Here is a 17,288-nt window from a genome sequence, read left to right as displayed (position 1 = left end):
CTGATACATACTTTCCACTAATATCTTAGTGATAAAAAAAATATATAGGCTAAATTACAAGGGAGACGGCTTCACCTTTTGAATTCTTAGACTAGCTAGGCTACTTACGTGTATATATGAGTGGATGCATAATATTAAAGAATAATGATTATTATATACGTACGTATATTGTTTTTGTAAAAAAAATTATGGCTTAGTTTAAAGCTGTTTAGTAATTTTAAATTTCCTTTCCCGTCTATTTTTTTATGGATCGCTTACCCTGCTTCCCCGTCAAAGGAGGGCTTTTAATACCAAGCAGTCACTGGTGAGAATCACTTCATGATTATTATTATCAGGTATGTCAAAAAGTTAGGGCATTCCGCGCACGTAATTATATATTTAAGATTTTAAAACTATTTAATATATATGAGTAACATTCTAAGACAGAGTTTGTAAATGATAACTATAAAGCATTAAACCAAGGAGTCTAGCTAGCTCAGTTGCTTAAGCAAACAAAACTGTAAAGCATTAAAGCTGCAACATCCATTAAACAAAATGCCCTAGCAAATGGGCCATAGACCAGGCAACATTTTGAACCAATCTCCTCCACAGCTTAGTGGCTAATTCGAGCGACAAATATGGCAGTTTTTTTTTTCTTATTACGACCCCGTAATAGTGAAGAAGGAAACAAGTTGGTCATCGATTTCGAACGACTAATAAAACAAAGTGACCACATGAATACAGACTCACGTCAGTGGCATGGCTAAACAATATCTAAACAAGCTTCAAGAGACTTGGCCTCACATTGATAGTGTGGCTGGCTTTATATTTTGGCAAGGGTGAGAGTACAATAATTGCTGAAAATTATGGTAAAAGGAGGAACGCAGTAAGCAAACCATGTGAAACAGGAAGGAGATATAAAGTTGGGAAGGAAACAATTCATCAAAGAGGGGAAAAAAAGTAGCAAAGGACCAACAAGATATTTTGATGCAAAATAAAATAAAAAAGTGAAAAATTAACAAAGATGAAACTTATAGCAAAAAAGAGATAGATTTTCAAGGGATTACTTTAGCAACCTCTTTTGCTTTTGGCTCGGTAGCCCCGGTCCTATGATGTTTGAGGAATAGCATGAAGCACGAGGTTTTTCTTGAAATCGATTAGACCCCGCAAGTCCGTCACATTCACGTGGATGGACATGATGAATTATCTGTAAGGCATAAAATCATCGCGTGTCATCACCTAATAATTTGGATAAGGATCAAGAGTAACAAGGCTTGTATTTCTTCGGAACAGTGAGACTTTTAATTTATTGGTCTCTAATGGCAAAGGGACACTGGTGAGTGTTCTTGTAAATAAACATTTCAACTCATTCAATAAATATTAATAAGCATCAATTTTTTTTATAGAAATATTCAAAATAATGTATTTTTCAAAACGATCAAAGAACATATAATAGAGAATATGCTTACAATAAAGATAATTTTTTTTTAAAAAAAAAGGCCTAAAGGTTACAAAATTGTCACTCATTGATTTCACATGCAACCAACCTCAATTTATAATTATATTTGGTATCTATTTTAATCATATTTTTTATGAAAAGAGGGAGGTATATTATGAAATGAGGGAGGTATAAATAACAATTGCCTTGTGTTAGCTGAGATTATGCGTATATATGCTTTTTTTTCATTGGAATTGGTCCTGCAAGCAAGCCAAGTTTGTTTTGTCTTTGCACGGAAGATGGGCTCTTATTTTTTTTTATTTTTCTGTCGTCCTTGTACACTGGGCTGGAAAAAAATTGTCTCGATCGCACTAGACCCATCTGTATCCACGTTGAAAAATAATCCGGAAACTAACTCATTTAGATATGTAACTTTTGTTTATAACAAATATGTAATATTTAAAACCTTATAGAATTAAGAAACAAAAAGTCCCCCCCTACAATTTTGAACACATAAGCAACTCTTTCTTACAGCCTTATTACAATGGTTGAGCACAGATTATGTTGCTGTAAGCCTACAAGTACAAACTACTGTGGTAAATATGTTATTAGTTCATATAAAATGATTGGCTTAATTTTAGTCCTTATAAAAAACTTTTTTGATTTTTATCCTTAAAAAAAATAAGATACTTGGGAGTTAAGGTTGGCTTAGTGAGTGAAAAAAGGGAGAATTTTGAAATTTATTTCTTAAATCTCTCTCTAGGTTAATAATCTATAATAATTACTTTTATTCCATTGTTTGGTCAACGTTACGAAACAAAATTTAATTAATGATTATTTGTTTCTTTCACGTCCAAGAATAAGTATACAAAACTGCTGACATCACAAGTCCTTTTCTATTGTTAGTTGAACATGTGATCAGTAAATTGGAATAGGCAGGATACGCTTGTCACGAGCGGTCTTAAATAAATATTGGATGAGAGAATTGTATTTATGTATGAAATCTGTATAAGATATTACATAATAGTGCGCAAAAAAGAGATAAAAGAGAGCATAATTATGAAAAGAGAGACAGAAAAAGAAAAAAAATATATAATAAAAACTTGCAAATGACAATTTAGTTTCACCGAAAAAGTAACACACATGACACTCTTTTTTTTTTTACAAATGAATTCAGAGGTACTACATAAGCATGAATGTTTTGGTTAATGGAAAAATTCCACGGTGACAGATAATCACAGGATCAAATTTCTGACCTTGGTTAAAAAATTCAAATATCAAATGACTTGTGCCAACAGTTTTTTGATAATTTTTTTTTATGAACAAATATTGGACGAAAGAGGTGCTAATGTTTGACTCTCTGTCGGGGAGTTTGATTTCTAGATTACATACAACTTTAGTTAATCTTTGCCGAAAGCTGTATCCTTAATTTGACATAACACATAAGGATATACGCTGACACTGAATGAGGATTTTAGTTTTAGATCCTTACGCGTTGGAATAGATTCTGTTTCTTTACACTTTTTATTTTTTGGTACAAGTATTTTGTGACATTATTTTCTTATACATGGCAAACACTCGCAGATACCAGAGCTAAGCCAAGTTCGATTCCATTCGTTAATTACTTGCATGTTAGTTTTCCTAGTTATATATGTTACTAATGACGCCAGTGAAATTTGTTATATATATATATGCATTAAGCAAATCAAATATTTTTTTTCTACCAGTTAAGACACTTAGTTTTAGAAACGAAAAAAGTGGCTAAAATTCACCTTGAAGAGATGCGTAAAGACAGCACTTATGATATAGACATAAACTAATTGTCCTTTGGTTATCATTTATGTATATCTATTTGCGGTCAATAGAGAATTAGGGATCATATTCCATTTTCAGTAACCTTGTCTAGTTTGTCAATACTTATCTCTCGTGCATGTACACTTCTATCTTACATGAACTTAGCAATTAGAAATCAGAGGCTTGATCGGTGCATATGATTGACAACTCATCATCACACGACGACAAGTTATGTGTACAAAAACGTTGAGGGTTACTTTGTAAAAATCTGTTTGCTCTTTAGATATTAGATTTTTTTAAAAGAGGCAAAATATCATATATTAGATATTATGTATGCAAAAATACTTGGCATCAGATGATGTAATTGTTATTAATAATTTTATAATTTTATTCCCATTATAGCAAAAACAGTGGTATTAGAGGCATGCGAAGAAATCATCACGACACGGGCATCCAATTAGTTGTCTTAAAAAAATACACGTGAAAAATAAAAACGAAAAATCTGTAATAAAATTATTGGTGTAATAAAAGAAAAAACCATTAATGTTATAAAAGATGTTATTAAAATTATTACATGAATAACATAACTCTCAATGATACAATTGTAGTAATCCAAATATATAATACCCATTCTTTTTTTTAAGCATAATAATACCCACTATTATTATAAAGAAGACGATTTTTTCTGAAAGAAAAATGTTAGTAACATTATTTTTTTTATATATTCTTTTGAATATTTGATTATTATTGATTTAATTTTATTAAAAATTATAAAATTTCATAAGTTTTACTTTTTATTTAATGAGTCTAATTCATAGTTTTATATTTTTTTTAACAAGTTTTAAGCAATAATAAAAAAATGTATTACCACTTAATAGTAGTTTTTTGTGAGAAAAGGGAAAACAAAAAAATATTATATAAGCTACTAAAATCTCTTACCAAACACATTGTATATCACCTATTAATAAATATTATTTGGAAAATTACAAATATAAATCAATAGATGATATTTGAATTGTCAATATTAAAAAAATGCACATATGAAAAATTATAAATATAAATGTCATATGGCTCAAATTTATAGTTCTTGTTTTTTTTTTTTACAATGAGAAGTGTTATCACTTGATACATCCTATACGAATAGGAAGAGAGCCTATACGAATAGGAAGAGTTCAACTTCGATTGCACTTCTGAATGAGGATATGCAGACTATGATCAATTTTATGACAATTTTTTTTAGATATGATAAAAGAAATCATAAAAGAAAGATTAATCTTTTTATAGATTCATGTATGTTTTTTTAAAAGGAAAAAATCTTTAATAACAACAAATTTACATGAATAAACTTTCAAGTAAAAAAATACTATCATATCATATTCATCCATATATTTATGTCAAAACAAAGTTCATGATATTTCGCAATAATTCTGTTGTTTCGTTGTATGCTCAATTATTTCTTTTTTTTTTTTAAGCACATCCATTATTATTTTTGGTAACTTTTACCAACTGAAGGTAGCTATTATAATTATTTTTTTTTTACATAATTGCTAGTACATTATAATCTTAAAAGACTATAAGGTCGATTACTACTTAGTTCGATGCACCTTATTGGTTTAATTGTTGAAAAGCAAGCCACTTGAAAGTAGAGCAGTATTATTCCCACTAGTATTTTATAACTCATTTTCTTTATTATTTTTCAGCACACCGGCCGTACACAACTTATTTATCTCTCCTAATTATAAAAAGATCATAAATTTACGAGTGAGAACAAAACTTTTTCTTAGATCACGTTCTAGCAACTGTTCATTAAGATTATCCATTGCAATAATTTTTAACTTTCTTTTATCTTAAAAATCTTGTTTGATTATTAAGTAAATAAATGTTTTTAATAATTTTTATCATTTTTTGAAACGTTATTTCACATGATATTTTTTAAAATGTTAATGTCTAGTTTTTTTTATATTTTTTTATTTTTATCTTTAATATATTTATTTAATTTCTTAGTTATCTTTTTAAATAAAATATGATTTATTATTTTTCTTTTCTTTTATATTTTTTAGTGTATTAATAATTTAATAAGCTAATTTTTTAGATTTTAACTATTAACTAACTTTCCAGCTTCTAAATTAACTTTTCAACTAATTTTATCAAATATAACTAAATTTCACTTTTAAAAATATAAAATTTAACACCATATGTAATACTACTTCTACCTAATAGTACCCCTTGTTCATTTTTATCACTATACTTATTTCTTGTAAAAAGACAAAAAATAATACTAAATATAATTATTTCTATCTCATTTACGTATATACACATCTGAAAAATAAATCCAAAATTAAAGAGACATTTTTTTTTTGTTTTTCGAGAAAAGAGACCATTTCTTATTTGTCATTTTTGAGTTCAAGCTACATTTTAAGTGTGTGTTTGAATTAATAATGAATTCACTATGTTATCTATTTTTTTTTTAAAACATGCATGTAATCTTGGCATAAATTTTATATGTTAACTAATCAAAATAGTGTTTAAAATTATTTTTAAAATAATTATTATAAAAATTAACAGATTTATTATGCATAATAATTTTTAATTAAATAATAATATAAAGAATCTATTCTGCTGTGTTCAGTGAAATCTTGTCTTGTTAAAAAATAGAAAAGCAACTGTGCAGTAAGTGGAGTGCTCTGTCCACGAGAAACATATGCAAAATGAGAGCGATTAGTAACAAGTCATGCAGGAAAAAAATGCAAACATGGCATTACCTTTCGCCACTGCCACTGCCACTGCCAAACACGGCACATTGTTGCCTTATTCCTTCTACACTTTTCTCTCATGTAGGACACCTTTTCTGTTTCTCTCGTTAGCTAAAAACAGAGACAGACAAGTAATCCTACAAATAACAAAAAAATCCAGCAATTAATTATAAAGTGGGGAATTTCGAAGTTCGAACCTTTCTTTTCTTGTTGATTTGTTTTTCGGTTCATTACTTGTGGTTCTGCCTGCCTTTTGGTTCTGCTCAAAATTTCCCCACTATTGACTTGACCGTTTATTTTTTTTCTTAAAAAAAGAAAAAGGAGAAAACTTTTTTTGGTTGTAGAAAATTTGATTACCACCTGCATTAAATAAATTCCCTCTTCACCTTCCAAGGTTCACACCTTCATTTTCCACCTTATCTCTCTGTATAAATTCCCAGCATCAATCCCTGCCTCCATTCAACTCACACAAACCCTCTCTCCTTTCTCTCACTAGCATAAAGCAAATATGAGCAAGGTCACGATCCTGTTCTTCACTGTTCTGTTCCTCTGCTGCATGATCACCCACTCCACACGCCCTGAACCAGCTTTATACAAGGAATCTTTGGTGTCTACACACCCTCAGGTTGGTTGAGTTTTATTTCTGTCGTTAGCTTTTACACTCTCTTTTTTCTTATTCTCAGTGGTTATGTTTAGTAAGGGTCTGATCCATATATTTTTCATGCGTCTAGGATGTTGAGGAAGTTGATGAAAGCTGTGAAGGATTTAAAGAAGAGGAATGTTTGATGAGGAGGACACTTACGGCACACATCGATTATATTTATACGCAGAAGCATAATAACCCTTGAAAGAATTTTCTCCCTTCTTGTATTGATGGTTGTTTAGTAATATTGTACATTAGGTTCTGGTAGCTTGTTTATTTGGACAAGGCTCGAGATGCTCTTTCCTTACTTTTATGCTTATATATTTAGAACTATATTTATATTATTACTGTATATGCTATGAAATTTAAACTACCATGGAAATACTTGTCTACCTGATAGTTGTGTGGTCATTTAAATCTCTTATATATCTTTGAAAAAAAAAACAAAACTGAAGAGGTAACACATAATAAGACCGTAATCCTTTTTTTTTATCAGTTAAATTATGAGACAAATGAATAAAAAAAAAAGAGTATGTGAGTATTGACTTGTAGAGGTAACCATAACTTTGAATTTAATGCAGGCTATAACTCTTCTCTGATTTCAGTATTCAATGTAATCAATAAGTTGTGTGCCTCTTTAGTCTGGAGGAGTAGTGATCATATTAGTTGACAGTTGAGCTTGATGATATAACTTCAGATATTATTTAAAACTTCCTACTACTACCATTTGAGTTGCATAGATAGAGAGGCCTCGAAGAAATAAGCTGCTGCTACTACTACTACTATACAGGAAAGTACTGTGCATGCCTTTGTTATATGTTACAGGCATTAACTTGCCATAATTCCTCAATAATTATGCTGCTGATGTTGTCTTCTCCAAGTAGCCTAAAGAAATCTAGCCATCTAGGCATACGTAGGAGAGAATCCATTCCGTGACTAACAAAGTAACGGGTACTAGTACTTAATAATTTTTTAATCAAGTTCGTCTATTTTTATCCCAACATAATGGTCACAGAGTATGAAATATTTTTAAATTTCTTAATTCGATTTATATTCTATTATCATATCTGTCCAAAAATCAGTTTAAATGAACTTCTCCAGAAACTTTTGAAAGAGAATAAAATAAGAAAAAAATAAAAAAAATCTTCCATAAATTTAAATTAGTTTAAACACAAGTAAATAAAAAATCACTTGGGAATAAGCTAATACAATTGAGTTTTTACCAATTAACTTACGCAAAGTTAATTTTAGGTCATGAAAAAGTTGTTTTTTCTTATTATTTTTTCCCCCAATAAATGTACTTTTCTCATAACCTCAAGAATTGATTTTTTTTAATCAATAATTATAATAACGTGTGGCAATGTTCCTATACCACGGGAGATTTTGTCCTCGAGGTCCATTGAAGCAATAGTTGGAGCTGTCTTTTTAGTTAATTAGTGATCACGGGTGAACTTTCCATCATAAATCGGAGCATGAAGCCTTCCTCGTGGCGTTTAATTTTAGGAAAATGTTTGGTCCAAGGACAGCTTGTTTACAGTTTATACACAAATAGATCCGTGTGATATGTTGTCATAACGGAAGAATTGAGCTTCACTCGTATAAACCGAGAGTGATGGGAGATAATTATTCATCACGCGTTCTTGCCGAACCGATATTTGCACTAGCATGTAAGGACTTGAGTATGAATAGTCTGATTTCACCAGTAACGTCGTCCTTCAATCTTTTATCCATCATGGTAAAGTTGGATCCAACCGATGAAAATTCTCAAATCATGTTCATCCAATTCATAAAAATACAATTAAGGAATGAGTGTTAGTTAATTTGGCACTCCCAGGTCCTTTTTTATAAATGAAACAACTAACTAGATAATAACTGACATAGCTAATCTAACGACAGATAGTGTTGCATTGCATGTCAATAAAGGTTTAGTTTTAGCTGATTTAAATGCTTACTAATATTAAGCTTGCAAACTATATACCAAACGTGCATAAGTGCAATTTCCTCTGCCATTGTTAGCCATATATAAACATTCCACTTCCACTGACGATGGAATGAATAATACGAAAAGAAGGATGTGCAGAGAATTTACGTGTGCAGGTAGGATGTCATGTTAGTTGCAATGCACTTTAAGCTCAAACACAGAATAGCTGAGGCTCAGTCAGTTAGTAATATGACAAATTTTCCAAACACAGATCAAGAAGTTTAACAGTAATTACAATTGAAGTATATGAAATGCCAGAAGAAGCATTGGCTTCGCCCCTCCAGCAGCAGTTTAAAAACATTATCCACGAGGGGAATGCTAGCCATAGTGAGCTAACAAGGCATTAGGAAATGTATTTAAAAAAAAAACAAAAAAACAAGGCATTAGGAAATCCCTCTCATTTAGTTTTGTCATGAAGCAGAGTTGTTATATCCAAAAAGGGGGGATGGGGAACAGAGTTCAAATGACCCGCGCATGTACCCCCAGCCAGTGGAAAATATCAAATCAATAACATATACAAACTGATGTGTTTACAATAAAATATTAAGATTCCAATTCAAGAATGGTTCTAAACTTCTAATCATGAATGATAACACCCAACACAGAAAGTACTGCTGTTTGCCCCATGAGTTTACATTGGTAAGAGAAGACACGACTTCCATGGTCACTGTACATTCTTTAATATTTCAGAATTTCAAATTCATTTACAAAATTAATCGATGTATGTGTTATATATATATATATATATATATATATATATATATATATATATATATTATGATACAACTGCATGGCCAAGGAAGCAGCAACTACAGAAAACTTTTCAAGTTCAAATCACCATTGACATCTATTTGGTGAATGAAAGTAGTCACAACTACTTAAGCTGTCACCAAAGCCCAACCTCCACCCATTATGTGCAGGCACAACGAGAGACATATTGTGACGATAACAGAGGATTTTGCTGCAACATATCTCACAATCTCAAGTACTGCCTCATGAACAATATGAGCACATCTTCTCACAGAAGCACAAAATATCTGCAAAACAAACTCCATGAACGACCTAACAGTCTCAAATGTCACCCTGCCGGTCACATCGAGAACAAGGCTCCTATTGCTGGGAACCGCCAACGTAGACGAAACCTTGCTCAGCCAACCACTCTTATTTTCATCATCACAAACATCCACTTTCGATTCAACCGACGACATTCCTACACCCAAGTCCTCATTTCTCACAGTTTCTCCGATAGATAAATATGAATCCGAACCAGAACCAACATCAGCATTTGAACTTGTTATCACTTGGTGAGATGTCTTGACGAGAGTCTCCACAGCGCCATTACAAACAGATAACAACATGTCCCTCACATTGGTCTCATGCTTTGGGTTAGTTAAGCCAGCAAAGAAATCATCATAGGTGTTGATATGCATGGTCTTGTCGAGATAAACCGCAACCGCGGTGCTCACAAACAATTGAACACAATTCCCAATTAGTTCCCCACACCTATCACCACAAACTACATCCACCCATGCTAGAACAGTTTCCGAATTGGAATTGCTCGAGTTAAATTCCCTACCTGAGTGGTTATGTTGGTCTGAATAGAAGGCAAGAACAAGGTTCCTAGCAAAGCTTCCAAGAACTACAGAAGCAAAACCTGACCCTGCTGGTGTTAAAATTTTGTCAAGCACCCGGTCCACGACGGTTGAACCGGTTTGGTCACCACCGGTCCGGTTCATGGATTCATAGCCACGCAAGACTCCCACGGTCACAGCACGGGTGACGCTAACCAAAGACTCAGACAACTGTTCCGAGCGAGCTATCTTGGAAATCTGCTTCAAGCTGTTGGGGATTTGATCTGAATCGGATTCCAGAAAATCCTTAACGTCTCTGGAGACGATTCCAATGGTATCAGCAGATTCGGATACGGCTTCCGCTACGGAGACCAATGCACTGAGAAGATTCGAAAGCCTCTTTCTCTTGCGAGCTACGGAAGGCGCGTGATAGAGCTTGAAAGCGCTAAACCCACCCAAACCAACCGCACACAGAATCAAGATCCATTTCTTTTTTCTACGGAAATTATCAACTAACTGCACTTCCATTTATTACAATCGTAGCTGACCCACCCCAAATTGAGAGACGGACCTGGGAGAAGGTTTAAGGTAAAAAATTCAGAGTTCAAACTTTGCCTTTTTTGGTGGAAGCTATAGCCCCAACTGTCATCTTCAATTCAGCCGTCACGCCACATAAGAATCACAACCACCACTAAATATTTCTTTTTGTTAAGAAAAAAGAAGAAGATAAAACACAAGAGCAAACTACTACATCCAAATACATGTGGAAGGATCAGCATTCAAGGTTGCTAATATTATTATGAGAAAAGTTGAAAGGAATATAACTGTTAGATAAAAATATAAGCTAGAGAATTGAATAAATTAAACTGAATCAACAAATTGAAAAAGAATACAGTTAAAAAGTCAAAATTGCTAATAATGTTACCTGAGGTTGTGACATGAGAATTTGAAGCGCGTGACTTGATGCTCGTATGAAAGGAAAACTAGAAGCTGCAAACAAGGTGTGATGCGTGGAATCCAAATCTCAGTTTAACGCAAATACGTGGATTCCGCTTGGAAGGGGGATATGATGAATGATGCCACCATAACATGTGTATTTTACTGCATGAGCAAGTCACCCAGAATACCAGAACTACCCACCTAGAAAACAAAAGACACGTGGCATTACCACAACAATAATTCTCCCTCCTAAGATCCTACCTATTTGGTTGGATGGAAGAAAAAAAAATAATTTTATTTTTATTTTTAGAAATTAACTTTTTTATTTTTATATTTTCTCAAACCAAATAGGGAAAAAAGTATCTATTTTTACTCTCGGGATGGATGGATCCATCCTAATTCCATTTCCGAAGCTATAGAAGCAACTCTCTTATTACTATGTCGTATCCCCAAAAGTCACGAACAAACATAGCTCCCAAGAAGTACAACAACATACCAAAGGGGGGAGAACCGAGATTTGCATTTTCAGTATTTTGGTCTCCAATATTGGATGCTATTCCATTTTGTTTAGGCTACGCGGGGTGTGTGAAAATTGAAAAAAGAAAACATTTGTATTCCTACCCAATAGAGCACGGAACACGCTGCCAAATATAGAAAATCAGGATTTGGCCCCGTTCTTTGTTCCTCTTCTCTCTCCAATTCTTTCTCAAACGTAAATCTCCACTCCATGCATTTTACATCTGCTGCTATTCCCTACACCCACCCGCACAGGTAACGTAACCGCCTTAGCTATCCTGTCTGTAATATTTTTCATGAATTTGCCCATACGCTTCTCTTTTTTTCTTTTTCCTTTTCCAAATCTCCCATAATGCTATTTTTTTATGATTTCCTTCAAAGTTTCAGTGCTTCAATGAGCGGAAAACCCTGCTCAATTTCCATACAACTTCCTTGTCTTTTTTAAGATAGAATTTTTTACGATAACTCACAATTTCTGTTTGGAAACAAGATATACGGCGCTCCATTATAGATATGCGCACTTTCTTTCACCGTTCATTCTTTCCGTTTAGAACATTTCAAAACTATACAGCGTGTGAATCTGTATTCTACAGATAGCAGCAAGGGTTCAGGGAATAATGGAAATATGTTACCATGCCCACATCGATCGCGAGATTGAATCGCTCATAGAAAGAATACATCCTCCCAGGTACTGCAGTACAATCTTCTTGTCGTCTTCTGATTCTTGTTTAATTAGATATCATTGTTTTCTTGCTTAGCTGATTCATCATAGATTAATTAATGGATTACACGTATTTAATTCTGCGCTGGCAGGGTCTGTATCGAAAATGATTCTTGCCCAGACTGCACTGTGGTGAAGGTTAGACACAATTCTCTACATTCAAGTTGCACATGTTAAATAATCAATCTTGCCTTATTCATTGTGTGTTTGACTCATTAATTATGCTTGAATACGTGGAGTGTCCCCTACTTCGTCATTTATGGCTTTTCAGTGAACATCACCCATAGATTTTTAACCTGCAGGCATAGTACTATAAGTACTTTCATGAGATAAACCATTTAGTATATAGTAGGAAAATAATAATGGGAACAACATGATACATATTAGATTAATATCCATTGTGGACATTCCCACTTGGCGACTAAGTATATAGTAACTAATCATTGTCATTATATAATATTATATTATATTATACAAGGTTCAAAGATATTTAGTTGTCAGTCTAACACTTAGTACCAAAAGCCAATGCAAATTGTGGTACGTGCTTGCTTTTTTAAGCATTATTACAAGGGGATGTGAATGAGAAAGGATAAAACAATTCTACTTTGTTGTCATCTTATAGGAAGAACCCAAGAAAAAAGTTCCTCTTAAAGAAAACCAAATTTTGAATTTGTTCTATCAAAATGACGTAACCGTTATTAAAAAGTGTCTTTGCCTACATTTATATAATTTATTTGTTCAACAAAGAAAGATGTGTCGGATTAGAGCTAGAGAGAGGAAAAATAATATTATAGAAAGTATTATAAAATGTTTTGTATGAAATAGTATATAATCAAAAACAAGAACTCACAGAAATCAGAGGCAAAACCTGCATGCCGCACGCAACCAAAAAGAATAAAATGGTTAGGGCTTTCGGCTAAAATAGAGGTCTAAAACAACTACTAAGTACTAACGCGTGCGAATTATAAAAGTTCTAGTCTTCATCTCTTAAAAAACTTAAAGATTAAATTCAATAAAATGTGTGTTGTGGAAAAGCAGGTTGATAGTGCAAACAGGAAGGGCATATTATTGGAGATGGTCCAAGTGTTGACAGATCTTGACCTCATCATTTCCAAATCATACATTTCCTCTGATGGTGGATGGTGTATGGACGGTCAGTGTCTCCCTCTTGAGTCCCTTTTATATTCTCCAGCTTTCTACAATTTTCCAAATCCACCGAAATGGTGTAATTATTAAATACCTTATTAGTTTTTATATCATGTAAATATGAGCTATGCATGAATCATATAACACCAAACCCCATAACTATCGCACTATCATCATCTGCAAACGTTAATGGCTCGGTTCTGATCCATGTCGTGTGGGTTTTTTTTTCTTTATTACAAAATGCAGTGTTCCACGTGACTGATGAAGCTGGCAAGAAGCTCACAGACGAAACCCTCATGCTCCACATCCAGCAGGTCATTGTGTCTCTTTCTATAAGTATTATTTGCACTTAAAAATAATGACGTCATACTTCAAACTTACTTGTTAGAGAAATTAAAATAAAAATGTGCTGAGACATGCACTTCATGTTTTATTTTCTAAATGCCAAAAACAGTATTAATTTTGACTAATATAGCAAACACACATTTAAAGCATAACGTTTCTCATAATTTGTCATGCTAGCTAAATTGATGTGATAAATTAATAAAAAGATGAACTTAGTTTAATAAATCAAAAGTGTTATTTTTTAAAAAGTGAAGAAACTAAATTGAAAAAAAAGAATGAAGCACCAAAATTATATTTTAACTATATCTAAGTTAATTATTCAAAAGAAATGGGTGATATGAAACTAAAAAGATTAGTGCTGCAGGAACTGTGCGCCACTAGAAGTAAAAGGGAGATTTCAAGGGATACAGAAATGGTTAGTCAGAAAGCACCACAGGCACAGCAACAAAACGTGCCAAAGGAGAACACAGCGTTGGAGATGAGTGTGACAGACCGACCGGGCCTACTATCAGAGCTATCAGCAGTGCTTGTTGAGTTGGGCTGCAGCGTTACCTCTGCTATGGCTTGGACCCACAATGACAGGGTGGCCTGCATTATATTCCTGGAAGACGCATCCTCACCTGGGCCCATAAGCGACCCAGAACGGTTGGGCCTAGTGGAGGAGCAGCTGGAGAATGTGGTTGCGGCTCACGGCGAAACCGGCCAGAAGAAGAGCGTGAGGGTGACGACGCTGGGCACCGGGCGCACCCACACGGAACGGCGGCTCCACCAGCTAATGTACGCCGACAGGGATTACGAGAGTTGCCGCGCTTGTGACGGGGACAGTAGCGGGGAGCACAAGAAGGGCTGTGATGGGACCCACGTCTCTGTTGGTCGATGCGAGGACAAAGGCTACTTGGTCGTCAACGTTAGGAGCAGAGACCGTCCTAAGCTCTTGTTCGACACCGTTTGCGTTCTAACGGACATGCAGTATGTGGTTTTTCATGCTGCCATTAGTTCCAAGAGATCCATGGCTCATCAGGTACCATGTAATCTACATCTACCAACCTACTTTCTTGTGGATTCAACTATTTTATTTTTTCAATTGAAAAACTAATAGTGTGAGAAATTCGAACCTATGACCTTTCCTACGCTAATACACTTCTTAATAATCTGTGTTGTTTACAGGAGTACTTCATAAGGAACTGCAAGGGTAGTTTAGCTCTTCCCAGTGAAAGGGAGAAGGAAGAACTCACCTTATGCTTAATCGCTGCAATTGAACGCAGAGTCTCGCATGTATGTATGCATGCTCTATATTAACCCAAAATAACAAAAAAGAATTGAAAGTAATGATTGATGTTGGGTTATTAATATGCATGTATGCACTGTTGCAGGGATTAATGGTAGATATTCGAACTGATAATAGAATGGGGCTTCTATCGAATGTGACCCGGGTGTTTCGTGAAAATGGACTATCCATATCAAGATTTGAGATTGGAACAGAGGGAGAAAAAGCGGTAGGATCATTCTTTGTCACGGATTCTTCAGGTGAAGAAGTGAACCCAGACATCGTGGAATTGGTAAGGCAAGCTTCCGGTGGATCTGTTGTTACTGATCACAAGTCGCCACATAGGGTGCATCAATCATCCTCCTCCTCGGATATAAATGAAACCATGGGCAGTATGGAACCTAAACCAAAATTCTCTCTAGGAAGCTTGCTATGGTCTCGATTAGAACGCCTTTCCGGTGGTTTTGGGCCCATTAGATCCTGACAAGTTTATACCTCCGGAACTATTGTTCTACTTCAGTGAATGTCACTACCAAATATCTGTGTACATAAGACTTTTTTAGTTAATTAGCTTTTTTTTCCTTTCCCTCGTTTGATTTCCTTGTAGCTGATGTAGAAAGGTAACTGGGTAAGAGTGTTCTAGCTTGCATTTTTTATGGGCATTGTACATATTTTTTTTTTCTTCAATAGTTCGATAAAACTTACTGGCTCCATCTGGCTATCATCCTCCTACTCTTCTTACTGACACTAGAGGTATTGCTACGAAAATAAAATTGTATTCTAAATTTCTACTTTCATGTGCGGATAGAGTAATAAAGACAGAAGAGGACTACCAAAAAATGTTCAAAGGAGAAAAGGAAACAAATAAAGAGGCAAGATATTTTGACATGTTTACAACGATCAAAGTCTTTTCTACCGAGAAGAACGATGCAAGCATATTTATTTGTTACTTATAAAAATTCAAAACTCGTGTAAATAGAATACCACTAAATAAATAGGTCAAATTAAATAAAAGAAATCATTGACTGATAAATTTGGAAAATTCCACCCAATAATGAACAACACTTTAAAAATAGTGTTAGAAATTTATTGTATATTTATAGCATTTCTCCTACTGATTAATGTCAAGCTGCACACTGATTTGCATACTTGTCTGACAGACTGACATAAAACAGCAACAGAATCAACAATGGACAAAACTTACATCAAGTAACAGGGACTGTACTGCCGTTACCACTATTCTCCAATGAAAATTGATACCACATTGCTTGCGTAATTGTTGCTTTCATCTCGATAACTAAAATTGGCAACAATTACGAAGCATTTAATTATTATTTTTTTTAAAAGTATACTGTTTTCATTTTTAATTACGAAATGCCACTTTTTATTTTATTTTTAAAAAAAAAATAAACAAGAAACACAGGAGAAATAGAAAATAGAAAATAAAAACAAAAAATAATAAAATTATTTTTATTATTTTCTAGGTTGAATTAGTTTTTTAATCTTCTAATTTATATATATTTTAGATTCAATTTGATTTTTAATTTATCTATTTATACAATCACAAAATGCACATTCTTCCAAAAAAATGGATCAATTTTAAAAATTAAAAGATCAAATTGAATTAAAAAAATTAAAAAATAAAAATGAATCAACTTTAAAAATTAGATAATCAAATTGAATCTAAAAAAAAATTAAAGGACCAAATTGAATCTAAATAATAAATTTGAGAAAAAAAACTAATTTAACATATTTTCTAATACAAACTTTTGAAAATAAACAAAATAAATCATGTATCATGTTTGTAATTAAAAACAAAAAATTGAAAATTGAAAACATTTTCTAAAATCAAACAGCTCCTCTTTACCTAAAGGTAATGTCAACTTTCATATTTATAGGAAAATAATACTAACATTATCTATGATACCTGTCCAATAACAATTAATCTAACATATGACTTAATGTTGTTTTCATGCCTTCTATTAATATTGGAAGGGTCAAATTAGTTATCATTACGGGCATGCGTACAAAACAATACGCAACTACCACTTTAGGATGCAACGTGTCAACAAACCTAATCCGGTAATTTACATCAAACGATAAAACGGAACTAATAACCAGGATAACTAAAGTAAATCAACAACCGCACTGGTCACTTTTCTTGTATTAACTATAATTTTTAAATTTAAAAAGAA

The 17,288-nt window shown here is 33.2% G+C and overlaps 3 protein-coding genes across 4 annotated transcripts; 2 read left to right on the top strand and 1 right to left on the bottom strand.

The window, feature by feature from the left end:
- The first annotated feature begins 6,341 nt into the window (after positions 1–6,341).
- Positions 6,342–6,989, top strand: LOC114422568 (phytosulfokines-like). Its single transcript, XM_028389003.1, has 2 exons — positions 6,342–6,589; positions 6,696–6,989. Exons 1-2 carry the CDS (start codon positions 6,473–6,475, stop codon positions 6,810–6,812), a joined length of 234 nt encoding a protein of 77 aa, XP_028244804.1. The 5' UTR covers positions 6,342–6,472; the 3' UTR covers positions 6,813–6,989.
- Positions 6,990–9,078: 2,089 nt separating this feature from the next.
- On the bottom strand, positions 9,079–11,287 carry LOC114422562 (protein PHLOEM PROTEIN 2-LIKE A10-like). The gene is made up of 2 exons (XM_028388990.1): positions 11,085–11,287; positions 9,079–10,730 (listed from the first exon to the last, which is right to left on the bottom strand). The coding sequence occupies exon 2, from the start codon at positions 10,685–10,687 to the stop codon at positions 9,467–9,469; it is 1,221 nt and encodes a 406-aa protein (XP_028244791.1). The 5' UTR covers positions 10,688–10,730; positions 11,085–11,287; the 3' UTR covers positions 9,079–9,466.
- A 203-nt stretch (positions 11,288–11,490) lies between these two features.
- On the top strand, positions 11,491–15,806 carry LOC114422552 (ACT domain-containing protein ACR1-like). Of its 2 annotated transcripts, none has more exons than XM_028388978.1 (8): positions 11,491–11,869; positions 12,208–12,302; positions 12,428–12,473; positions 13,374–13,488; positions 13,728–13,795; positions 14,191–14,847; positions 14,994–15,101; positions 15,200–15,806. In XM_028388978.1, the coding sequence occupies exons 2-8, from the start codon at positions 12,232–12,234 to the stop codon at positions 15,575–15,577; spliced, it is 1,443 nt and encodes a 480-aa protein (XP_028244779.1). In that variant the 5' UTR covers positions 11,491–11,869; positions 12,208–12,231; the 3' UTR covers positions 15,578–15,806. The 2 variants fall into 2 exon arrangements, with proteins under 2 accessions (XP_028244779.1, XP_028244771.1); XM_028388970.1 differs by having other exon boundaries at positions 13,371–13,488.
- The last annotated feature ends 1,482 nt before the right edge of the window (positions 15,807–17,288 follow it).

The sequence above is a fragment of the Glycine soja genome, chromosome 1, assembly GCF_004193775.1.
Source record: "Glycine soja cultivar W05 chromosome 1, ASM419377v2, whole genome shotgun sequence".
In the NCBI taxonomy this organism is placed as follows: Eukaryota; Viridiplantae; Streptophyta; class Magnoliopsida; order Fabales; family Fabaceae; genus Glycine; species Glycine soja.
The sequence above is the reverse complement of the archived record's forward strand: the minus strand, read 5'-3'. Positions and strand labels throughout refer to the sequence as shown.